The 27,510-nt window shown below is 39.7% G+C and overlaps 1 protein-coding gene across 3 annotated transcripts in view; it reads left to right on the forward strand.

Moving 5' to 3' along the window:
* Positions 1-27,510, forward strand: part of col14a1a (collagen, type XIV, alpha 1a) — a 150,482-nt gene that overhangs the window by 16,867 nt on the left and 106,105 nt on the right. For all 3 annotated transcript variants that reach the window (XM_037785871.1, XM_037785872.1, XM_037785873.1), the window contains exons 4-5: positions 5,369-5,512; positions 6,467-6,562. In XM_037785871.1, the coding sequence (XP_037641799.1) occupies positions 5,369-5,512; positions 6,467-6,562 (240 nt within the window). The remainder of the gene's footprint in view (positions 1-5,368; positions 5,513-6,466; positions 6,563-27,510) is intronic.

The following is a 27,510-nucleotide window of genomic DNA, read 5'->3' on the forward strand; positions in this document are numbered from 1 at the left end:
AGTATTTATTATTTATGACAGCGGTGCAGGAGAATGTGCAGATTTACTGCGGAAATACACTGGTGTTGGTAAATGTCATGCAATTCAGTTTACCATTATAAAGCATGTTAACCATATGCATTGTTGTATAGATCGACTGTTTAACCCATCACATTACGAACTTTGTGTAAGTTATTCTAATGCTTTCTTTATTGAACACATACTCATCAACAGAGGTACAAACAGATACATAGCCAATTGAAAAAATAAGACAAAAAGACAAAACAAAATAATTACATAAACATTTCATAATGCCAGAGTTTATGTTATATACATTTAAAAGTCTTAATGGCTTTTTTGTTTTTTACATTGGGTAAGATGGTGCTATATTATTTGAATTCATTAATAAAATGCAGGAAAGTTGCCTTGGTTCTCGACCATTTTTTTTTATGAATATGAAATTTTCCAAAAATAAGAAATAATTGTATGATATACAGCATGTTATTTCCAATCTTATATTGGCTAAAATATAGCATTGCATCAAACATATTTAATTCAACATTCATCTTTTTTGAACATTTTTGTATTGTACAGTGAAAGAATAGATGGGAAATACTCTCTTTTTCAAGTCCACAGAAGTTACAATCAATATCCAGCTTGAATCTTTCTAACACAAGTTTTACAAACCAGTTAGTCCTCAACCTTAAAGTCGTTTATCTTGTAAAACCGAAAATACTGTTTGAAAACATAGTGTGGCGTCTTTTTCGCCACATTGTGGTGCGCCAAAAAGGTAATGGGGCTCATGACTCCCCCCTACCGAAGGGCGGCGGCGGCGAATTCGTGTGGAAACTCTCGCGAGACCCGCTGCCCTGGGCGACCTGTCCTAACCATAGATGTATATTATACAGTGTATCATATCAATGGTACGGTCCTAATAGTCTTAACCGTAACTATTCAAGGTCAATGTCGATCATGTCTAGAAAGTTAAGGTTAGGCATTGACCTCGAATGGTTAAAGTTAGGATAGGTCGTCCGGCAACAAATCTCGTTAGACTTGAGGGCTATCTTCTAGACACGACGGCCACAAGTGCAGCAATGACCCCATCCCAAACTCGAAAAACTTCTCCAAGCGCGACACAAAGGTGACATTTACACAACGTATTCTTCGGTTTTATAAGAAAAAAAGACTTTGAGGATTATAATTGACGGGTTGTTTTTGGCAAATGCAACGTTACGTCTTGTTAACCGACCCACCTAACAGGCAACAGGTGTTTGTAGGGTCACTGGTGGCTGCTAGCATTAATGCTAAGCTGCATGTAAACCGATGCTAAATGCTACAATTGAAGCGTGTCTCAGCCCTGAAAAAGCGCTAATGGACTACTAAAAGGACGCTGTAGATTAGAAGCATTTAGAGATTATGCTAATAAGAAAATCACATTTTATAGTGTTTCATATGGCACAGCTGATGACGTATTAAAGTTTGACTCTGAAAAGAGTTAAAGGAAACAGAGAGACTGAGGAGTTTAGGGGATATTTTATGGCCGAGGAGACTAGGTGTTTTGAGGTTCGGTTGTACAGGTTTTTGTCATTATTCTTCTCTCTTTATAAGCCAAAGTGTGTTTTTGTGTGTGTTTATAGAATGTGGTTTATTGTTCTATTTTACTTTAACATGTGGCATTTGTATACAGTACTTTTGCTGTTGCCTTAAATGCATGTTTTTTTGGCCACTTTAAAAACAACATGGCTGTGTGTTTTCTGATGATTGCACACCACCAGGCCTGTTTTGCATTTGTGATGAAGTGTTCCAGCCAACGTTTTATATTTATTCTGGTTTAAAACGAATGTGACAACAGTTTTAAAAATAAGTGAAGCATCAGTTGTTGATCATAATCTTCCAAAATCTGCTTAATTAAACGTAATATTGAGAGATGATGATGATGATGATGATTTTAATGTTTTTTCCACAATTGAGTCATCCCACACACTGCCAGCTGTTTTCGATATCATGGAAACAAATCTGATCAACTTCACGTTGTTCGAACTTTGAAGTCTTAAAGGGACTGTTTGTAAGAATCAGAAATTGGTTGTAACAGCAACACCTGTGGCCGTTAAGTCAACGAAAGTCAGTGTCCTGTTGCTCGCGCTCGCCCGTGTGCACGCGCTACCTGTGCACACGCTATGTGAATGTGAGCGAGCATCCGTCAAAACAGTGAGGCGACACACGTCAGCTAAAACCACAATATCACTCTATATTTCAGCTGCTTGGCAGTAATGTTAGCTGACCAGACGAAGGTCTCTCCATGAATCACTGCTGATCCTAGTGTTGGCTTTTCCTGCTTCAGCCTCCCGACCGCGGCCGGAGGGATCAGGGGAGACACAGGCACCCGGTCGGAGACGATAACGTTTCTCGCTGCGGAGCCCAGTCACTTCACAAGACACGGGAAACCTCTGTTGGTCTGGAGGAGCTGCAGCAGCACAAACGTCCACTGTACATTCACTAGATATTCTCAGAGATAAACTAACTCTTCTGCAGTGTGTAGTGTGCACACATGCACGTGAGATGGAGCGAGCTGTGAGTGAAGGCAGGCAGAGGAGCAGAGTATAGTAGAGACTCCGGCCCTGGAGACCAAAGCTACGGTCTCCCCCGCGTCCTCTGACATCGGCCAACACTGTTTAACAGCCGGGCTTCACTAGATATAACTTTGAAGTTTTGGTGCTTCCGTGTAGTTTGTGTAGGAGTCTGAGTCTGAACAGCGTAACCACACGCGAGTGCGCATGGGACACGGACCCGGATTGATTTATACTTGTAAGAAGCTACAAACAGTCCCTTTAACATGTTGTATCTCACTTGTTTAATCCTTACACAAGCAGAAATGTAAAAATGGGTATTTGTGGGTTTATGGGGAGTTTATTGCTATAACAAATTCTTGGCCTGGCACAGTGACTTCCCAGCATTTTACCATCAGCGCAAGTTTGCCAGGCAACCCGTGGAGATGCTGTGTGTGTGAAGTGCTACAGCATGTGAGTCCTTCTAAATTGACAAATAGCCATTTTTTTCTCTTTACGCACATATTAAACAAATAAGACTTTTATTATTGAGGTTTTTGAGGTGCTGGTAGGCGTGTTTTGAGAGAATATTTAGCATACAGACATGAGAGTGGTTTCGATTTTTCATCTAACTCTCGGCAAGAAAGTGAATAAGCGTATTCAACCAAAAGTTTTAGCACCTCACTCTAAGGTGTGACTGGTGGCTTTCAGCTTGAGATGGAAATAAGAGAGGAGGATTCACACATCGAGTGTCGAAAATGATGCATTTTTTTTCCATCAAAAAGACTAAGTAGAAGGGATTGCAGGTGAACTCTTTGATCTCTTGCTATAGACCTTTTTTCACAGCAGACATTTTGACTTGGAATTATTTTCATTAACGATGGTTCAGTTCAATCAAGTGTATCAGCAAGCTATGACAGTGAGTCAGCATGCACAATAACAGCAACCTGGAACTAGCTCACCTAATTGGAATGCAGTTGTTTTTAGTGTCCTCAATTACACCTTTGCGTTTCCTACTATGACAAGCCAAAATGTCCACTGTGAAAAAAGTGTATCGTCCCCTAATAAATCAATAGGGTCGTTCGAGATGAACTGCACCTCGCCTGGAAAGTAGACGAGATCAGACGGCAGCAGCAGGGGGCCGTGACAAAAAGCTGCGGTCAAGTCGGGCAGTTTCCAGCCGTTTCCAGCAGCCTTCAAAGAATTTACACAAAGTCACAGGAATAGTTACATCCTGTTAGATCCGATCTGTAGGCTACTTGTAGTTTGCAGACCAGGTTCGGATTTATTTATATTTGTTTATACACATACATGTGAAAATGTGTGTGTATCTGGCAATGGATTCTATCCTTTATTATTTTTATGTCTGCCTGTAAAGCACATTGTAATGACTACTTGTTTTAATAAGTGCTATATAAATAACCTTCATTATTATTATTATTATCAACCACACAAGATATGTTTAACAGATGAAATCTTCATTGCACAACATTCAATTCAATTTATTTTTATGTAGCGTCAAATCATAACAGAAGTTATCTCAACATGAGACTAATAGCCTACAATCTAGTGTTAGATATTACAATTACACAAAAAGGTAGGACTTTCCACAACACGTGGTGTTTGTTGTCAAAACTAAGAGCCAATCAGCTCTTTGATCAGGTGACAACCAGGCGATTCCCATCATGCCCCGGGTCTGCAGTTGGTGAAGAGCAACTGCGGCGCCTGGCTCTAAAAAACTGTTGCCCATGTGTGCATGACGTCGGAGCAAGTCAAAATCAAATCGGACACAAATCTAACCGGCATGCATTGTGCGCCGGTCGCTGGTGATCGATCGATCGGTGACCTCATCTCGAACCAGCCTAATTTCAGTCATGAAGGAGAGATCTATGTAGGTAAGGAAAGGAAAACGTTTAAAGAAGTGCGTTAAGCCCAGAGAAAACTGAGACGTGAACTCTCAGTGTGCAACAGTTGACATATGGTAACCCAGTGAATGCCTAGCCTTCACTTTGAGCCCAGACAATTGATTGATTGACAGTCATTATGTCCCCTAGGACAGACTAAGGTTCCGTTTTTTGGTGTGGACACTGATCCATGTAGTTACCTCGCTTGACCTGCTGTCCCCTTCAGTAGGATTTATCTCTCTTCCCCTAAAGGCGTCATTAATCATCACTCTGCAGGCACAAGGGACAGAAGAGCTGAGGAAGCACGCACACACACCTTAATGATGGTGCCATTGATTGCTGGGTCAAAATTAAAATGGGGTGATAATGTGACCTGTTGCCCTGATGGGGATTAACTGCTAAGGAGAGGACACACACACACACACACACACACACACACACACACACACACACACACACACACAGACACACACTTGTTTCACATTGTACTTCAGGGACACATTTTATTTTCCTAATGTCAAAACCTAAAGCTAACTCTAACCTTTAATCTCTAAGCTTCACCCACTAGCCCTAGAAACAAAATCAACAAAAACAGAATTAACTTTGCCCACAAATTGCCTTGTTTTGTTTTGTTTTTTTGTCATTTCAGCATTTTGGTGAAGATATATGCTCCTCACAAAGACATGCAGGCACGAATAAATCCACCATGAAATAAAATATTTCGACCTTGAACGTAATGTTCGCCTGCCTTCAGAATGGAGAATGTTAATCAGCTCTTCTACCGAATTAACTTCATTTTGGCTCGGTCATGAGAATACTAATACTTTGCTTCCAAGCAACTGAATATAGCAACAAGAAAGGGGATAAAACACTGACTCAAAATGTCCATGAGTCTAACCTTTGCTCTTCTCTCTCTCTCTCTCTCTCTCTTTCTGTCAGGTGGTCGGCAGAGGGAGATCATCATATCTAAATCTGACACTAAGGTGTTGATAACAGATTACACCTCCTCTAAGGAATACACGGTCAGCGTCATCAGTGTCAGTGGCAGTGAGCAGAGCAGACCACTTCAGGGCAGACATAAAGGTTCGTTCATGCATTTGACTTCTTTGCTTCTGTTCTATTACTGTAATGTGTTGCTCCCACATACTCTGTTCTTCTCTACTGTTGTATACTCTTCTACTCTTTTGTACTGTTTGGCTCTTCACACCTCTACTCTGCTTCTCTATTTTACTTGACACCATGCTACTGTACTACTACTACAACACTACTTTTAATCTTCTTGTCTTGTCTCCTCTCGTTTCCTCCCATTTCCTTTCCTCTCTTCTCAACTTTGTTCTGAGATGCTATAGTGTACTCTCCTCTCCTCTCCTCTCCTCTCCTCTCCTCTCCTCTCCTCTCCTCTCCTCTCCTCTCCGTAATGCTGTATTCAACTCATTTCTGATGTGCTATGCTCTGCTTTTTCCTTTTTACCATATTTTACTCTGCTCTTTTTTAGTCACTTCTTTGCCATAATCTCTATGTATCGCTTTATGTGCTTTCAGTGTTGCCAGATCAGATCAACAGTTTCCAGCCCAATCACAACTTAAAATCCGCCCAATTCAATAAAAAAACAGCCCAAATCATAACCTTGCCAGAAAACCTCATAAAACCATTACATGCACAATAGAAGACACATCATTAGCATACAAAGATTCATATCTGCATCAAATAACCAAAGATGAAATGTTAGATTAAAAACTACCCACAACCCACAAAGAGTCCAGTCAGACAACCAAATACACAAATTCCCATGTCAGTGTCAATGATGATGACGTCAGGGAAAGTAGGTCCTCCCTTATTCCTAACGACGATTAAAAACATCTCAGTTCAGCTTAATAAAAATGTAGCCCAATTGGGCGGAAACCAGCCCAATCTGGCAACACTGTTTGCTTTCCTTGTTGATATACAGTATGTAGACCCAGATAGAGTAGGGACTCTCTGAAATACAGTTCTACGGGATTCTGCTAACTTGTGATTAATCTGTTGTACCCGCTGCAGCTGAAGGAGGTGAGAGTGACGGAGAAGACAAGACTAATCCCGAGAGGCTGACTGAGTCAGTTGTACCACCTGAGGATGCCAACGAGATTTCTGGAGGTAGGACAAACACACACAAACACTGTTTCCAGGAGAGGAGGCCATATACAAATCCTGTGCTCACATGAACGTATAAATAAAATGAATTGCGCTGAGTAGGACTCTGCTTAAAGAGTCCTCCAGTCAGTTGCCATAGTGATGTTTGGAGGAAGGAAAAAAAAACAGCCATTGGTGTTGTCTTTAACACCAGCTCCATAGATCAGAAAGTCAAAAATACGAGTCCGGTATCTATCCGTGTCCAGTTGGATCCAGCTGTGAAGTGTTGCCCCCATGCTGAGTTAGTGTGCAACCGGTTAACAGCAGAATCCACCTTTTAAAGCAATACCCAGACAGACATCGGCCTGGAGGTCTACTTACCCACCAAATGAGATGCCAAAACCAGCTATGCTTCAATGGTGAATCATTCACTGTGGCGCTTTGTGGAAACTCTTTAGCATACGCAATGCTGAGTGAAGTGACTGTGACTCCTGGTATTAGGTGATGAGTGACCTGCATCGTTAACTTGCGTCTGTGCAGTTGCCGATTAATTTGAGCTCTCCTCCCCAACAACACTTTCTGTCTGGCTTTCTGTCTGTTTTGTTACTGAAACCAAAATGTTCTTTCAGTTGGCAGCATTAATGTCTTCTTATTTAAATGACTAATATTTTAACCTCTACTGAAATGCGAGAGAAGAAAGGAATGCATTCATTTTCATCTTTAGTTTATGTATCTGCTGTTGATTTCTTTACCATAACCATGAGTTCAGCGGGGAAACTTTGGCTATAGTGTAATTGATCGTGTGCAACATGGTTTTCTGTGCTTATGTGTATATTAGAGAAAGACTAAACTGGTAATTTGCAGACTCGGGCATGAACGAATTTGAGACACTATAGCTGCTGCTGATGTGTGAAGGTGACCGTTTTTGCAAGATTTAAAACTCACTTTCTGGGACAGTTTCACCATTGCTTTCGAGCCTAAAGTGTTCACAAAGACAGAATCTCATTACTTGGTGGTGGGGGGCTTATTATCTAAGCATTTTTGCTTATGACTGGCTCATTTGTGTTTTTTGTGCGCAGGTGATCATTTATCATAGGGCACTAAAAGAAAGATTTTCAGGAAGTGGTGATTATTAAATATGGTTTAAAGAAGTCCATCTTCCATTTAACGGTATACTATGTGTCATCATTTTTATGGACTATAACCCTTATATATTATTTGCACAATATAATTTCCTTCTTGCTATATGTGCACTTCATATTTGCTGATGGAGCAGGAGAGCGACACACATACACACACTCACACACACACACACACATACAGAGAAAGAGAGAGAGCATCACTGAGCAATTAACCATGTTATAAAGCTTATTTATAGACACTTTGCATCCGTGAATACATAATGAATTGGCTCTTGGGTGGAGATGAAAACACGTCGATAGTAAATCAAAGCAAATTTCATATTGACTGCAGTCTCTGGTAACACTTAAAGTGCCCTTATCGCAATGTATTAACCTGCATACTGAGCTATGGAAAAGTATTGGATTCACAATAAATAACGTGTGATTATCATACCTATAATCTGTTCCTACAGTTATACAAAAGGAAGACATGTTTAGGTTCTTCATATCACAAACGTTTCCTTTCTTTCACTACGCACAATGCCATCTTTTCAAAAAAATGTTAAGAGCTGAAACACAATAAAAACTAAAACAACATTTTTATGAAGAAAAAGAACAGGCCGTGTTGTTTTACCAGAGATGGGGATTTGTTTTCAGCTCCCACCGACTGATTTTGTGGCTTATCGAGGCAATTCATATCAGGTCATAAATTTGTAAAATCAATCATAAAGTGTGTGGTGACTTTATAGACAATTGTTTTGTTTTGGAGAGCCAAATTTCATTTTTGATTTGTGCTTTCTTCAACCATAGAGAGCAACATGGTGTCAGAGCAGTTATTATTTTGGTAAAATTCGCAGCTGTGCCTTTCAGCCAAACAACCTGGTTACAAAAATGTGAGCTGGCATGGTGAACCTGCCTGCCCTGCATTTATTCACAACATAGATATGTAAACTACCATTAAGACTGAAGCTGTGACTTTATAAAAATTAGGGCTGATTAATTTGTTTTAACGCCACGCATTAACTAGTAACTTTTTGGTTGTAGCGGGCTCAGTTTTAAAGCTAGAGTGAAGATACTGGCATCATATGAAACTAGAAAACCTAAAGAATGTCATACTAGCTCATCACTAAGGAGGCTAAATAACGCTCCAACTTGCGCTAAATTTTGGCGAGGAAAAACTGGCAAGGTAATTTTCAAAGCGATCCCTTAACCTGTAAATGGGTTCTATGGGTACCCACGAGTCTCTCCTTTACAGACATGCCCACTTTATGATAATCCCATGCAGTTTGGGGCAAGTCATAGTCAAGTCAGTACACTGACGCACTGACAGCTGTTGTTGCCTGTTGGGCTGCATTTTGCCATGTTATGATTTGAGTATATTTTTTTATTCTAAATAAAGTACCTGTGAGGGTTTCTGGATGATATTTGTCATTGTTTTGTGTTGTTAATTGATTTCCAATAATAAATATATACATACATTTGCATAAAGCAAACATATTTGCCCACTCCCATGTTGATAAAGAGTATTAAATACTTGACAAATCTCCCTTTAAGGTACATTTTGAATAGATAAAAATGTGTGATTAATTTGCGATTTGTTGCGATTAACTATTTTAATCGATTGACAGCCCTAATAAAAATAAAAACTAATGACAAACTGTTATACTGTAATGACTCTCTCTCTCTCTCAAAGACACACTAACGCACGCAGGTTTAAATCTTTCATGTTCTTTTCTTCTTCTTTGTTTCTGGCCTTCCTCCACCTCTTCTTCCGGTCCGTAGGTAGATTAAAAACTGTATTTCTTTCAGTTCGCTGGTATCAGACCCACTCACCATTCACTGCACCAGAGGTGACCTTGATTGGTGTTCTGCTTCGTACCTGTTGGGGATTATGATAATATCCTGCTGTGCTTCAATAGAATTTATGAATGTGCCACGTGTGTGTGTGCCTGTGTATGCAGCTCCTGTGTACTATAGTGATGATGATAGTGTCTCACTGTTGAGACTGCTCTTTTATGTTGCACTGTAACGTGTGGCTGCTTCTCTTTCTCTGCCTCTCTATCAGGCTCTGTGCGTGTATTTATGTTCTACAGTGATAATACCGATGTCCCACAGTGCTCCGGAGAGATGGTGTTGTATGAAGTCTCCCTCTGTGTCTGTGTGTGTATTAGCAATGCTATCCCAGTCCATCACCGCTTTGTTCCAGAGTAATAATCAGCTCGCTTTTATGTCAGGGTGGGTTGTTTACAAAAACCTTTCATTAACAGCTGGCTCATAGTCTCATCTCCTCTCTGATGTGCGTATGTGGGTGTGTTGGTGAGTTGCAGACATCAGACAAGTCACTAGTCTTTTTGTGTGCCCACTACCTTTTTATATGCGTGGATCACACCTCAGTCACAAAGTATTTGCAAAGACATTTAGTGTTTTTTCACTCTCAAGCAGTTTTATTATAATTACAATTTAGTTTGGATAGATTGAAAAACTGATATAAAAAACTAATAATCTGAATTTTCCTGCATACAACACAAGTTTAACATCTCAACTTGGCAAGTCAAGGTAAAAAAAATACTGAAAATTCAGAAAAGAAGAAAAAATATGCAGCAACTTAAGCTTGTTATCTTTGGCTACCTAAATCAAAAGCATCCTAGCTAGTGTGTGTGTTTGTGTGTGTGTGTGTGTGCATGGGTGTTTGTGAGCATCTAAGTAAGTTGGTTTGAAGTTGCTTGGATGTGTTTTAAAGTAGAGGGGAGAGAGCCATTAGCTAAAGGAAGTGCCATGAAACTTCCTCCGCTCTCAGTAAAATAACTAGCTTAGCCACCCACTTTTTCTTCTAAAGATACTCTACAAATTACTTAACCGTATCTTGCAGAGCGTAAGCACAGGCTGCCTTGAACTAAATACAGACTGTCCCTTCCAGGAGCTTTAAATGAAACTAATTTTCTGTCTGCTCTTGGGGTGTCATTGACTGAGTCTGGCTCTGAGCAAACAGGAAAGGGTTTGAAGGGATATTTTACCTTGGTTTGCAGTTTGTAGTCTGTCCAAGTTTCCTATATTGATGTCCGTCATTTATGGGACTGCACCCTAAAAGTCGATCATTCGAATCATCGGTCAGGGACTCCAGAGTTCAATCTCACTTTGAAGCATTTTTTTGCAGCCTCTAAATCAATGAGTGATCTTAGCACCGGATTCAGCTGGACGATGTGGAGACAAATTCCTCTTCTCCTTGAATATCAGTTTCGGAGTTGAAGTGTCTGACTTTTTTTCCTTTTTGCTGTGTCATTGTCTGCAGAGAGAAGCAGCATAAATACCTAGGCATATAAAAATGTAGACTACTATGCAGGATAGGAATGACACTCAAATTGTAGAAAACTGCAAATCAGATTCATCCTGGATATTTCCGAGTCAAGTTGAGTCATAGTCATTCACTACTGTTAAATGAAGTACTATATCTTTCTGCTAAATCTGTGAAGTTATTCCTTGTGTCCTCTTTGTTAATGAGAAACATCTGAGAAACGTAATTACTGTGAAACATAATTGTCTTATCTTTATCTGTCCCTAACCAACCTCCAGTAATTACTATGAATAGACAGGACACAAACTGAGTATCCTTTTGCAAGTTGAATAAACTTAAATACATGTGTGGAACTTTTTGTTTTCACCCTGTGAGTCTGTGTGTGTGTGTCATGGCGAAATGTGGTCCTTGAGACACCTACTGTAATGGGAACTACCACAGAAGCAGTTTTGAGTACTTTTCCAGGTGTTTATATTTCTGTCTGTCTGTGGACCGATTTTTATCACCGTGATGGCGTCACAATTGTGCAGGATGCAGTCATGAAACTTAACAGGTGTGTAGTTGAGATCAAAAAGAAGTTCAAAGATGGGTGTGGTCCAAGCAAGGGTAGGGATTTGGCGTCACGGCTGGTGCCGCAAGATGGTGTCTAGTTTTCTATGAAAGGAAGAGAGGAGGGAGAGAGACGCCGACTGGGTGAATCATAAAGCAACCGAGACAGAGGCAGTGAGAAAATGTCCCTTGTGAAATTGTATATGTGTGTGATCATTCATAGGTTGATGTCGTTATAGCTACTGAAAAAGAGAAGTTGCTTCAAGAGAGCATTCTCTGTGTGTATGTACAGGTTCAGAGATTTCGGGAATAGTGATCAACCACTTATATGGATCTAAAAGCTTGGGACAGAATCGTTCTAATACAAATGCTGTTTAAATAATTCAGTACACAAGTACTTCGCTTACAGTGTTCATTTTGGGTCTTTTCATACTTGAAAAACATTGTTTTGTTTTTTACTTACTTTTTACATATACCCTTGATACTTTGCCTCGTGGACCGTCTGCTTTCCGGCTGGATACCTGAGGCTGATGCTGCATGCATATTGATATCATGATGGGAAAAGTCATTTTCTCTGAATAAAAAACATAGATTGTCATAGATCTGATAACATCAGGGCAGATCCACAACGAAGAGAGGACCTCATAACCACTAAATTATGAAAAAAATAAAGATAACAATGAAAGAAAAAAAAACAAATTTCAGCTACTTGCCAGCTAGAGTGCCAGCAAAGTTTGTCATACGTTCACTTTTCACTCTATTCTGTTCGTTCTGCCAACAACAGAATCTCTCTGGACCCCTTAATCAACTGGTTGCAAGAAATGGCGGTTTCAGTGCTTGACATTCATAACTTTGGTCTCACAGTCCAATGTGTCAAAGCATCACCATCTACTCTTTCCAGTTTGGACTGAAACATGCAGACGGAGCAAATACTGTGTAATGCATTTGACGTCAGTTCAGGAGGTTGCCCTTTTTGTTTCTCTTGATTCAGAGGTTCCATTTTGGTTAATTGCCTACACAAACTTTCTAAAGCTTCTCTTGCGGCGTCATTGCTCACATCAGTCATCTTTGATATTTATATATAATTATCATAAGTGGTTTTTACATATTTTCATGTTTTTTTTAGCCACGCTGGCGTCATGGCTCTAGAGATGGTGATGTCAGTTGGTTGGTCTGTCCATTACTTTGGTCCAGACTGAAATATCTTAGCCAATTTTAGATGGATTGTTATGACATTTTTTTAAATATTCATAGTCCCCAGAGGATGAATCCCACTGACTTTGGTGATCACCTGACCTTTCCCAACACTCACCACTTGCTTTTTAGTTAGATGTCTCAACAGCTGCTGGATGGATTTCCAATACATTTTTACAGATATTTACGATGCCAAGAGGACAAATCCCTTGACTGGTTCTCTAGCGCCACAATAAGGTTCATATTTGTGGTATTGAGTGAGATGTCTCAACAAGTATTAAATGGATTGCAATGAAATTTGGTACACAGAATCTGACTTTGGTGATCCTTTAACTTTTCCAATTGTCCAATACTTTGTTTTACGACTGAATACTTGTAAAAGTAATTTCCATCAGCCTCAGCTGTACATTGTGTTTAGTGCTAATTAGCAAATGTTAGTAAGCTAACACGCTGAATCGAACATGGTAAACATCAGCATGTTGGCTCTGTCATTGTGAGTATGGAAGGCAATGATAAACAACATATATTTTAGGTTGGAAACCTTGACGTATTTGCATGTCATCCCGCTCTCTTTCTCTCTGCTGTTCTTTACTATCAACGGTACAATAAAAGTGATATTTGGCAAATTATCTTTTCCCCTTCAAATAATCCATTTTAAAACCAAATATTTTTGTTCCAATATCGACTGTATCAACATTTAGCCATTGCTGCAGCTTTCATCCACATTTCATCCAAAATAAAGCCAGTAAGGAATTTTGCAGCCAACAACAATACATATGTTTGTTTTGCTCAAAACAAGAACTAATCCATCAGTGGTCCCCTGTGTTAAGACAGTAATATATTTTTATTGGAAATTGGCTCTAAACAATGTTTCCTCAAAAATAATGGCCATTATTTGTACAGCTGCGTGATATTAGATCAGAGGACATCTGTGTGTGTGTGCTGTAGGTGTGTCCATGACTGTAGTTGTTACAAATGTGGGTCAGTAGCCTCCAGTAGTAAAACAGATGGTTGTCGTCCTGCAGCCTATAAAGATCTAAGAGATACTGTAAGTCAGCGCTGGTTTCTCTAATAAAATCTTCAAGCAGCAAATTCCTGTTTTCTCACCACTGACACTGAGTTATCACCTGGCCCAAAATAACCTGATGTCAAATATATCAGTCATTGTCAGGCATTATTTATACATTTTTTTTACAGCAACATAAAAATCAAAGAATAAAGACATTTCCCTCACAAATTAGTGGTATTTTCTTTTTAATTTATAAGGGACATACATACTTCTGGTGAATATAATCAAATCAATCATAGATATTTCATATATGTATTTTGTATATACAGTTCCCTTTGTTAACACCTTATTTTGAAAACCAGACGTAGTTACACATGTATACTTCCGCCAAGTCCGTCGCTAGCTCTCCCGCCAGCTTCTTGTCTCTTTATACATCCATGTCAGCTCCATCGGGCCGTTTGAATGCATTTAGCATAAATGTTAGTATATGGGTGCTCTAAAGTTGTAGCGTCGGCCGATTTGACCACGGAGATGAGAGTGACGGCTGGTTTGATCGCATGTTACCATAATACAAAAACATTAGCATGCAGCTTTAGCCTTGATGTCTAGCTCTGCTGTTCCTGGCAATGTGTGAAACCCAAAGTGTTTCCATACTTTACTGTGTGTGTTTACCACTCTGGATTTAAAATGTGAGGGTGCAGGTCGTATCCAGGTGGACCCAGCGCCTTTTTCTGCTTTGTCGTTTTGGCTCATTGCGGTTTGTTTTGGTTGGCGGATACAGAATGGATATGACGTCACGTTACTCTGACTACAACAATAAAAGCGGTAACTTGCGTCTACCTCCACATATACTCAAATGAAGCAAATATATCGATTCTGGCATAAAAGCATCGATTTCAGAACCGTATAAAAACAAAAATGTGATACATAGGTGAATCATTGTTTTTTCCCACCCCTACAATCTTCTCATTAAATGGTCGACTTGCTTTGTTTTAGCTTTGGTACATAAAGCAATCAGCACCAGGCCAATAGCATACACAAACAAGTGGAAATCATTGAGCAATAAAGGGCAAAAGCCTCTCCTTTCTTCCATGCTACGATGCCTTTTTCAATACATATTACCTAATAGGATGTGAGCCGAGTGTTGCCTTCCTCGCTCTATGACTGAAGCTTTAAACCAGCGCTCACACAGGCAGACACACATAGATTGAACCCGAGGGACAGACGTACTTAAAGTTGAACTGGAGGCCAATGAGATTCTGTTGACATTCACCGCTCTGATAGTGAGAGAGACGGAAAGAGTCCTGTAGTATCCATCACATCTGCAGAGGGAAACAAACACACCTGGAGAGCAAGGTTTCTATATTTATAGCCAACCTTAATCCCTAACATTATCATTTATTTCAGCTCTCTAGATAGTTGTGTGTATGTGTGTGTTCATCCCCTCCATATTCATCACGTTGTTAATTCCCAGTTTTAACATTCATGTAGTCTACATCTCTCCATCTTTTTGTGTGTGTGTGTACATGCCTGTGTGTCCTGCTTTATTTATTGCCCTATTAGTTTCCAGAATTACCAGTTATAGACTTCCTCTGTCATTGTGCATTTTGCCCTATATTTAATTTAATTCCTAGGCTCCCCATTCCTTCTGTGTGATGCTCATCGGCTACACAGGATGTCAAAGGTTTGTGGCCATAGAGATGTGTCACTAGGCTGACAAATGGCCAGAGAGAGAGTGAGCGAGGAGGCCACAAAACCGATACCACAAATGAAAGGAGACAAATACAGTGAATACGTGCTGACCGTTCAAGTATGTGCAGGCTACAAACTAACTGGCGAGTAATGCTATCAGTTCCTTTTGAATGCCTGTTAACATTACATCACTTCTTTCCATCTGAGAGCCGAAAGAGCCAGATACATGTGTCATGGCTAAAAAGCATGAAAGGCTCCAAGATCCAATTTTTAAAATTGATGTCGTAGATGTGATTCACAAATGATGTGAAAATGCACAGTTTCAGCTAATGTGTAGCGTGAAGGGCAAAGTGAAGAGAGCGTTAAAAGAGAAAGTATTTAAAGAGAGAGTATTAAAATAAACCCAAGTGAAAGTGAGCCGACAAAGAGTGCATTCAGGTAAATGTCCTCCAGAGATGCACATTTTGTCTCCATCTGTCTCCTCTCACTTGACACTTTTTCCATCATCGCAAGTTGTGTTTTACATTTTGCTTTGGACATTTGCCAGCTGCTGAATTATTCCTATTGAGAGGAACTTAAGAAATATCATTCTCACACACGTTGGATGTGCGTTCAGAGACTTGGGAGTAGATCAGCCATTGCTCATTTGGACGTGTGTGTGTATGTGTGGCCTCTGTGCTAGCCAGACTTCTGTCCTTGTCCTCGATTAAGTGAGGGGGGTTCATGGCTGAGTTGAGCTAATCGTATGACAGTGGTTAACAAGTGCATGTGTGTGTGTGTGTGTGTGTGGATGTGCTAATGGGATTTTGGTCATTAGAAGCAAGGACTTCGTAAGTGCAGAGGTCAATTAGAATAATTAGTGTCCACTTCCTCCCTGATTTTCCCCCTGCTAGAGCTTCCTCTCTCCCTCTTCATGGTGAAAAATAGAAGTTATATCACACTGTACAGATCTGTCTCTATGGTACGAGCGACGACACTCTGGCTTTTCTGCTGAAACAAGTCCACTGCACATGTAGTTTAACCAGAACTGAGCCAAATTGAAAAGGAGGCAAAAAGCCCTGTGCATGCTACAGCACATTTTAACATAAAGTTTATCTTTCACATTACATACATAAACTACAACGGGATAAGGTTATTGTAGAAGAAGCTGCTTGAAGAAATGCAATACCCTGCTTGACATTTGATATGTGTAATTAGAAGTTGGGCCGTTGTAAAAATTTTCAAACCGGTTTGATATTAATCCACAAGACTGGACCGGAATACAGAACTTTACCACTAGGTCTCTCGACCAAACACTCGCTAACGTTACAGGCTGTCGGGCTACTATGATGGAAACCTGTCTTGTCCAAGCCCCCAGGAAGAGTACCGGGCTGTGAGGCAATTTTTTTGTAGTGGTACTACAACTTCCGTGTCCGTCACGTGATGCCATTGGGCCCAAATAATACTTTTCCCCATAGATTTACATCGGGAAAGAGACGTCTGTAAGTCAGCGAATATTTTTTTTGAGGTAAATCCACTTCCTAGTATGAACACTTGATTAGCCCTTATTTAAATCATTAGGTCCTAAAAGTTGTAAAATGCACTAATAGCCGAATCCACAGTTACTTCCCTTCCTCCGTTCATGTGAATGAGATCCAGAGCGAGGCTGGACTGCGGGCTGGGAGGCGGAGTAAAAGAAAACACTACTGTGCCTGCTCCATCGGCCCAATGGATGTGGAAGATCGCCGGATGATCCGGGTACTTTATCACTCAGCAGTCGAGCCATTTTGGCTTCATGCGCCACTGAGCAACTCTCATAGGAATGAACGGGCGCCTGCCTCCAACGCTGAATCCACTTTTCTTTATACAACCATGGTCTTGTCTCGTCACCCCAAAAAACACGTGAACTTTCTAGGAGACAAACACAACGTGCGCCTCTCCCACGCTCCCTCCTCCACTGAAATTTGATCTCCTTCATATTGCTGAAGTGTTATGTCGAAGTCACCGACCTCGACTCGGCAGTAAATTGCGCACGGCCTGTCAGACATTAGTGGCTCCATTAGTCTGTTTAGAAACAAACATTATGTTAATCACGTTGTCATATTGCTTATTACTAATGCAATACAAGCTGGATTTAGCCGTCGGCACAAATTGCTGATGTAGACTACTTCATAATTTGCCAGAATGTGTCATCGGAAATCGACCCAACTCTAGAAGTAACACATTTAGAACCGAAATATACCTTGATGCCCTTTCATACTTTACTCATTTTTCCTCTCCTGCTGCTTATTTTCTGCACTTGTTGCTCGTGTTTTCTAGCTCTGCAGTCTGCACTACCTCCTGCTTTATATGACTCGTATATTTCTCTTCGCCTCCTCTATACCCCTTTATGCACTTAGCCCCTCATCATGCCCTTTTACATTCTTTCTATCCGTCCACTTTGCTTTACTGCCTGACCTTTCTTAACCTCTTTTGTCCCCGAAGCTCTCTTTCCTATCTTGTTAATCCTGTCCTCCTTTTTCCTCGATCTCCCCCCCCCTCTTGTGATCCCAATGTTTTACGCTTTGTGGTTGACAAAGCACATCATAACTTGAACTGTTGTTTGAAATTTTGAAGAAAGGCTCATTCATTGCTCAGAAGATCGTGGTTTAAAAACTGATATTGTATCATTTGTGGAATATGGGCAAATCATAGCTCTGTTTTGCGTACATTTCCATGATTTTTCAGTGGCTCATAATAAGTAGTTTAGCTGCAGTAAATCCTCCTTGCACTGTTTCCTGACTCCGCCACAGACGTGTTTACAGTTTCTGTACCTTCCCTTGAGTTGATGATTATATACATCTGTCAAATAAATAGCTGCTTGTGCTTGACTAAGACTAACTAGGAAATAGAAACGGGTGGTGGGCTGGCAGGCAAACTGTCCCTCCCGCAGAATTAATAAGTAAGCCAGGATTGTATTGACAAGTGACACAAAAAAAGCCAGTTTGAGAGCCACACCCATCTCTAAAGTTCTTACAATGTGTGCATGGAGCTAAAAAATAACCAGACACGATAAGAGGGAGTCAACTTTCGAAATAGAAACACACACAGTTCAACAACTGTGTGTGTGTGTACCAGACAGAGAGATTAGAGGAAGACAAACAGAAAGAAAAAAGGCAAGTCAAGGCAAACAGAGACAGGTAGAGATGGAGCGACAGACTCAGGGGTAGATGTTTTGCTTTCAGCATACATATAGCGTTTGTTCTGTCAGAACGTCTGTGTATTCAGTGAAGTGGAACAGAACAAGACAGTGGATTAAAGATCAGGAGGCCAAGCAGGGAAAGGTCTCTGGTGGAACGACACAAACCGCCTAAAAACAGCTGTCGGATTACACCTTAAAACCCACTGGATCACACTACTTACACAAACATACACACTCTCTTTCTCGCACACACACTCACATGGGCCCACAGGAATCACAGATGAATATGAATGTTTGCGCCTGGCTGAGTTTTTCTGAGTTGCTCTGAGGGCCACTGAGCAAACGACAGGTGTATCAATCTGCTGCCTGTCTCTTGATTGAATAAACAAGCCAATAAAACAAAGAGAATCTTGTTTTGGAGCTCTTGTGTACCACCAGTGTTTATTGGGAGAAACAACCATCTGTAGGCAGGCTAAAACAGCTCCCTGGGTTCATGCTCAGGTTGTTGTGACATTGAGATGTTTGCTAGTACTTTTTTTTTTTTTTAACCACTGCAGCTACTACATTATTAGGTTATTTCTCAGAGAGTGTGTTTCCAAGCAATATGCAGTAGTCAGATCTTTGTTTTAGTGGTGTGTTGATTCTTGCCAACAGTTTTCAAGATTTTGACAAAAACAATCTCATCACCTTGAGGTTTGAATTGTAGACGCAGAGTTATTCCTGCATACAGAGAATTACAAGGCGGCCACCTCAAATTTCATCCTGCCTCCAGCTCTCGACAAAACTGTGACGGGTGTCTTCATGGAAAACACTATTTTCAAACAAGTGTTGGTGGATTTCTGTCATTTGTTACTGCAATTGCGGCATTACGCCGATGTGGTGGCGCTGTATCTTAACCAACACATTGAACCGGGAAAGGCACTGCCAAAACTGTGGCCGTTTAGAAACACGGAGCTTGTCTCGTTTACCATGCTTTGCGAGTGACTTTTCTGCCGTGTCATCACCATTCATATCCATACAACCAATGTGTTTAGGATTAAATAGTTTACTAGAGAACAGAGGTGGAAGAAGTACTCAGATCTTTAGGCCTACTTCAGAAAATGTAGCCTAATACCATAGTGTAAAAATACTCTGTTACAAGTAAAAGTTATACATTCAAAAGGTTTAGTAAAAGTAGAAAAGTTTAACCTCAAAATATACTTAATGTACCACAAGAAAAAATACTCATTATGCAGAATGGTCCATTTCATAGTAATATATATTATGGTATATCATTGGATTATAATTATTGATGCATTGTGTTCATCACTTTAATGCTGCAGCAGGTGGAGCTGCTTTTAACTACTTTATATACTTAATAATTATATACTACTTCATAATACAGCCTACCATAGTCTATTAGTTCATTTATATTTCGTATTAAGAATCTGAATGTGCAAAATAACTAGTAACTAATATTGTCAAATAAATGTAGTGAAGTTAAAAATACGTTATTTCCCTCTGAGATGTAGTGGAGTAGAATTGGGCTATAAATTTTACAAAAAATGGAAATACTCAAGTAAAGTACAAGTTTGTCAAAATTGTACCTAAGTGAAGAACTAGTCACCGCTGATAGAGCATAAAATTGTTTACAAGAGCACAAGATCTTTTAATAGATCTAGTCTCTTAATTTTGCTTTCAAAGTTCACCAGATTGATGCATTTAACTTTAAAACGTACAAAATGTTCTTCCAGGGGGTGCATGTCCCCGGACCCCCCTAGAGGTCGTAGGTCCACCAAAGTCCCATGAAAGTCCTGCCACCTCCGCCTCATTTTGAGCCAAGAAAAACACTGAGATGTCCATTTTTCTGTTCACTTTTCCTCCGTGTTGACTTAATAATTGAAGATTAAAGTTCATTCTTGACTTTGGAAACATTGAAGCATTTGACAAAACAATTCTCACCTTTCACGATCTGAAGGGTCCATTAAGTAGCTAATTTGAAGTTTTGGATCATATCACAAGATCTCCATCAGCAATGATGACTAACAAGTTAATTATAATCATCCAAACGTAATGTCATGAAGGCATGAGGTAATGCTTAAAGGTCTTAAAGGACAACCCTGACATATTGGAAAAATAAATATTTATAATGTCTTCAGACAACTCCAAATTAATGAAAATAAATGCCTCACCGCTGTATCATTTCAAAATCTGCAGATTAAAATAAACGAGAGGGGCGGAGGTAGATCGTGGGGTTTCAGATATCTGCAATTTTCTTATTGGTTGGAATGTTTAACTAAATGTTCTGTACATTTGCAGCTACATGACCTATTAGAAATATATTATCTTCTGGGAAGTAAGAATAATTTAAATTTGGTATTTAATCACAAGACATTTGTTCTTTTGTAGGGCTGCACAGTTAATCAAAATTTTATCGAAATCACAATATGGCCTACTGCATTTTCAAATCACAGAAGTTGCATTTCACCATTTTAAATTAAATATTTATGGTGGATACAGTCTTAATATATCATCCTTGTTTGACCACACTATAATCATTTTAATGCTTTTCAATGAAAATGAGAATAATTATGTAAAAATTATCATTCCCTCTAATATCACAAATTATATTGCAATTGTAAAATCAGTCAAAATAATTACAATTTGATATTTTTCAAAATCGTTTAGCCCTATTCTTTGGCACATGTGGTTGCAGAGGTGTACACCAAGTTATGATATGGAAAACAGGCTAGCAAGGTCACGTTTTTGTCTTCATTATGTCTCTTTAAATGCAATCCACATTTTCATCTCAGTTTGGCAGAGCACTTAGCAAGCACACCTACACATGAGCAGATGAGGTGGAAAAGACCAGACTGTATTGATTTAAAGTGGACGTTTTCTCTACAACACACAGGAAATTGCTTGTATTGAAACATTAGGTTCTCCATGATAAACAGCAGGCATGAGGAGAAATAGATCTTATTACTATTCATCCTGAAATGATATATTGAGAAAACATTTTACAGGGGTGAGCATAGAAGAGGCAGTTCGCCCACTGTATAATATTATATCCATTTCATCATTTTACTAAAGTGTATTTTGATACTGAGTGGATTAATACATCAAAATCAAACATATGTGTTAAACTATTTGGGAATAAAAGTCCAATTATTTTGTAATAAATTACTCTTATCTTGGAGGTGAAGTGCTCTTATAAAAGCAGGTTCACGCTGGAATCAAACCTTTGCTAAGAGAATAAAGGAAATGTTCTTACTAATGTGGAGACTGTCGCTGCTACTATCTATCTATCTTCTGCTTGCCTGTCACTGTTCTCAATGTTAATTCCAGACACTGAAACACAATCACAGTGGCGGGGGAAATAAAACTTAACTAGAGAGAGATTGAAATGACAGCACACTCTGTCTGATCCCTGGCTAAATGGAGGTCAGCAATAAATCAAGGCCGGCTGGGAAGAACTAGTGTTAATGAGAACAGAGAGCGAGCGGAGAGAGGGAGAGGGTGGAAAAGTTTTCTGAACTAGATAAGAGTGTGTGTTGAAGACGTGTTGTGTGAGTCTGTCTATTTGTTTGTGTATTGTACACCTTGTAAACCTCTATGTGCTTTATCTGTGTGTTTGTGTACTACAAGTTTTACTACTACTTACTGTGACTTATACTATTTGTTATGGATGGGTCATGATTTTCGATTTTTCGAAAAGTCGTTCAATTATAAAAAATCAAATAGGTTATGCGGCTCTTCGTCCAGTTCAGCTCTTTTCTGCTAGCGCAGGGGTGTGTGGGTGTGTGTGTGTGTTTGTGCGTGCACAAGCGACGCCGCACACCTCATGGTTTCGTAATTCAAACCCGACAAAAACAAAATAAAACTCTCCAAAACCGTCATGGTTTGTCTTTCCACTGGCCTCTTCCACTGTTCCAACAATGTGGTTGAATTAAACTCTGCGGCAATTTTCAAATAATAATCCACTAATTCCCAGTGACTTTTGAATAGCGTTTTTGCTTGGAATGCACATCCCTACTATTTGTCTACATCATCTCTGTCTTGTAGGTCACAGTACTGTTCCCTGTCTTTGTCGCCGCATGTCTGTCTTTGCTCTGCTACAAGTAGCAGCCAGCCAACAGTGGCTTCCATTGTTGCACTCACATTTTTAATACCCGTTTCTCCACTCCCACACAAGTTAATTCAATTGTCTAGGAGCCACATACTTTTTTTCCCACAGCACTGCAGACTGCACTGTGGGCTCAGTAGTAAAAATGTGGTCGCTCACTCTCACATGGACACCAGGTGGACGGTCTGTCTAATCACGTGTTCGCGTGCCAGTTATGGTGGGTGCTTGTCCAATTGTGTACTCGCGTGTAAATAGGTTCGGTGATGGCAGCGCCTTTTCTAATCACGTGCTTCTATGCAAATAAGGTTCAGATGTAGTTCAGCCAACCTCATGGTTCACGATGAGTGAATATAGAAACAGACAAAAATCTGCAAATTCAGCTTGATGGCATAAAATGTTTGAGTAACACTGGTAGGCTACAGAACTGGTTCGCTACAGGGCTGGATGGTTTTGTGCCTTTTCCCTGTAGCCCATTAAAATGACAATATTTTCAGAACCATTCTCTATTGATAGAGAAATTGTTTCTGCTCAGAAAGTCTGTCGTTCAGAGCCAACATCGGTAGAGTTCATTGTGTGTGAGGTTCTCAATAGGCCCTTTCCCACAGATAATATGATAACATGTCACAGTAGGAAAAGCAGAGGTATAGATAATATAATTTAATTTGGCTGCTTCAGTTTCAGGGTCCTGCTATTGTTCATGCTGGCTCACTGTCACATTGTCATGGCTTACTGGGATACTGGAACAAAATGGAGCCATCGTTAATGTAATTACTAATACCTGCTGTGTAAAAGGCATTGAACATCAGCCGAGGTTGTGGATGTGAGTGTTTTACCTGGTTGTAAATGTCTTATGTCTGCAAATGAAACCAAGTATTTCTGGTTATACCTGAATCTATGTACAAAGACAATTGTGCTTATGTCTACAAACAACTGGAAAAATCCATTTTTGAAACAGCTTTTTAAAATAATGAACGCAATCGCTTTGCTACTGTTACTACCTATGGTTAGCAGCTATGTGAAGCTAACCACGTTTAGCGCCCTTTCGGTACCCCAATGGTAGTCAACGGAAAGAGACAAATATATTTTTTTAATCCCATTTGAATTGCGCCATGAATCACACATGATGATGTTTGTCAATTTAAAACATAATTTTGCATGTCAAGAAATTCGCAGTTTGCTGTAGTATCATTTAGTTTTGTATGAAACCGCTCAGTGAACTACATCTCTCATCTCGCACTATATACGTCACCAACACTAGCTAGCCAGCTAACTGCTATGTTCCACGTACGAATGTACAAAAATGTTATCTTACCTGGTGTGTTTTATCCAGCCACTCCTGGTCTTTTTATCAGAAAAAACGAGCGAGACCCGTTGCTCGTGTGAGTACATCCCAGTACCAAACACACAGGCATCGTAGCTTCAGTGAGAAACGTCGCTACGTGACTTTTGTGTGTGTATTCTTTCTAATTACATATTTTCAGCCTTGTACTTCAAAAGTTGTATGACAAACTGTGACTTTCTTGACTTGCAAAATTATCTTTTAAATTGACAAACATCATTTGTGTGATTCATGGTGCAATTCAAACGGGATCAAAAAATGTTTGTCTCTTGCTGTTGACTACCGTTCATATTCTTACCGTAATAAGGTCCCATAGCGGTCCACCGGAAGGGTAGGGACTTGACCTCTCTATCATAACCACAGTAAATAATACATCAAACCATATACCAACAAAACTTTTGGACACAGAAACCTTTGCTCAGTCACACACTCTCTTACTCCTGTAAGCACTTTTTCCTGCTTGATTTTTGAGCAATGTTTAAATGAAGCCAAAGAAAGTTGGCTTTCAAACATGAACACTTTGTTTAGTTTAATTTCCATGGTGAAACCTGCTGTAACATGGTAGGCAAGTGAAGTTCAAATACTTAGTTCCTGTCATTCATACCAAGAAGTACTTTTAGTTGACTGAAATGAGGGTTTCAGCTCCAACAGCTGGCTGAGGTGTTATACGCTTTCCTGCAGAGAGAAGAAAACGAGCCAAGCTCTACTGCAGTAGTAGTATTTCTGCCATCCATGACGTTAGAAACCGTCAGTGGACGGTAGAACTAAACATGTTAAATGTGATACAGATACAGAGGTTTGGCAAATTACTCAGGTACAGTATAGATGTGTCATTCCATGAGTAATACACTGTGCAAATAAGTTTAAACATTGGCAAGTGTCCTTTTAACCCTCGCATTAAATCCCACCTTAACTGTGATTTCTCTACCAGTAAAGCGCCTGTTGAAAAATGAAAGACTGAGCAATTGATTGGATTTTCCTAGTTCTTCTATCCTCACATGAACATTTGGTCCCCATATGAATAGAAATACAAGAACACACACATTACAGTAGTGACTGACATGTCTTGTGCTCTGCCATGGCAGTTTGTTTTAGTTAGTGGAGTGTTTAAGAAAGCTTTCTGTGCCAAACAAAGCCTGCCTCCTATTAGTTAGCCGCAGAGATGGACACAGTGAGATAGAGTGGAGGAGAGAGGCAGAGAAGAACAGGAGTAACTGTAGACTTGGACAAAGGAAAAGACTTGGCACAACATAATCTGTCAATATATCTGGGGTATTTCATCAAACCCAAATACAACATTTTACCCTCTCACTGGTTTTCTTTCCTCCTGCTTCATTTGCTTCCCTTCCTCCCTTTCACACTTTTTTTTCTCCTTCATGTGTGCACAGAAACACTGTTCCCCACTGTTTCCCAGGAACTGCACTTTGACCCGCAGCGAAGGCGTTAGGCGGGAAGAGAAAAGGGGGGGGGGGGGGGGGGGGAGAGGTAGAGATGAGGAGGAGGAGGAGAAGAAAGGCAGATGGAGCTTAGAAGGAGCAGAGGGACCTTTGACAAGCTTGCTATTGTCTGGCACTCAGACAGAGAGCAGAGAAAAGGGATTCAATAGCAGCTACAGTACTGAGATACTGGAAGGTTTCTCACTGACATCCATTGTTGGGAGGAAAACAGCATAATGTGTATTCCCATGTCTCTATATACTATATTCTTTGTGTCTGTGTCTGTTTTACAGACATCTGCAACATGACTGCCAGAGTAATTCTGATGTAATACTGGATTATTTTCCAAAACACTGAGGAAATTTCATTTAAAAAATTTATTCAATTATATTCAGATAGATCCTACAAATGAGTGAAATAGTTTCAATACAGGACATGATGATAAACTGATGGGAAAATTTCATTTAGAATGTTTTAATTACTTAACACAAACCTACATTACATTTACTACTGTTGCTTAAAATGAACAACTACAAGGTTACCAAAGTCCTGCAACAATTACAAGTTTTGCAGAGATTTCCATTTATCTGTCCTCTCAGGTGGAAAACTGTGCGTAAAGTAATGAACACACTGATTCGAAAACACACAACCTGGGCAGAGTGAAATAACAGTAAAGCTATGACTCAAGGTTTCATGTTTACTGCGATGGATTATCGACCTTTTGGCAGTTATGGAAGTTGTTTCTCAAACTATATATGAATGAATGGCAGAAAATGATTTTGTCTAGGAAAAAACGACCCTTGATATCCAACTAAACGGACTGTTTACAGACGTCAGCAGGGATAATGTGAAGGAGAGGGGCAACCTTGATTATAGGTTCATATATAAAATACCAGTGTTATGCCTAGTTGAAGGACGTTCTCACCACTCTGCCAACAATAGATTAAAGAATGACCAGCGAGCTGTAATTAGCTGTAATTACGACCCTCTAATCCTCTGTTTACCATCTCCTTCATCTGTCTTGATGGCTCTTCACATTGCACAGTATGCACTCTCCCTCTCTGACTCTTTCTTTCTTAACCATTACATTCCACGCCTCTCTATTTATTTACCCACAGTGTCAACAGCAGTTACTATAGATACTAACACCCCCTGAGAGTCTCTCACTTTTTATCATGGAATAGCTCCTCAGCCATTCTTTGTGTGTTTCGCTTTTAAAGAAGCCCTCCTGGTGCTTAGTCGTGGTTCTTTCTCTCTATTCTTTAACCTTAGAGTTTCTTTAAAGGCCATGCTTGTTTGTTTTGTAAGAAGGGAAACTCTACAAAGAATCATCTTTTCACTCGTTGGCCTTTCAGCCTTTTTGCTATTTTGCTGAAACTCTCAAACTAAGCAACAATTTCTCTTTTCAGTGGGATAGTTGAATAATTAAAATTGTCCAGTTTAAGCCACTCTAATGGGCATCATATACAGTAGGTTGTTTAGTCCTCATTCCTCCTTAAAAAAATGTGGGACATTTTGGCAAAATAAACACCTGTGACCATTATGCACATGAACTCTGAAGGATATATTCATAATCTTCTTGGCTTTTTCAATACACTACCCGAAGAATATTTTATAATAGCACCTCAGTCTTTTATGCTATGCATTTGCCAATCAAAGATTGTCATCAGCTATCGCTTGACCTTGTTGTCTTCTCTTCTCCCCTCCGTCTGCCGTCTGCAGCAGATGGATGGTTCAAACAGTCAGACAGACACAGACAGCAGACAGAAGGCTCTGTCTGGAAAATCACTTCTTGAAATGAATTCCTGCGTGGCTTATCGTTACACAATGTGTCTTTCATGAATTTCAATCTTGAGATAATATTGGCCTGACATATTGGCATAAGTGGTACAGTAAATGTTACATATATATATATTTATATATATATATATATATATAAATAAATAACGATTACTTGCCAAAATACAGTAATTCTCGGCTCTTTATATGTTTCATCTAATCTGTTGTTCACTTTGTGGATTTCTGACAAAAATACCCATAAGACTGGGGGGGAAATTTATCCTTTTGCCACCAAA

This window comes from Sebastes umbrosus, chromosome 11 (assembly GCF_015220745.1).
Source record: "Sebastes umbrosus isolate fSebUmb1 chromosome 11, fSebUmb1.pri, whole genome shotgun sequence".
Taxonomy (NCBI): domain Eukaryota; kingdom Metazoa; phylum Chordata; class Actinopteri; order Perciformes; family Sebastidae; genus Sebastes; species Sebastes umbrosus.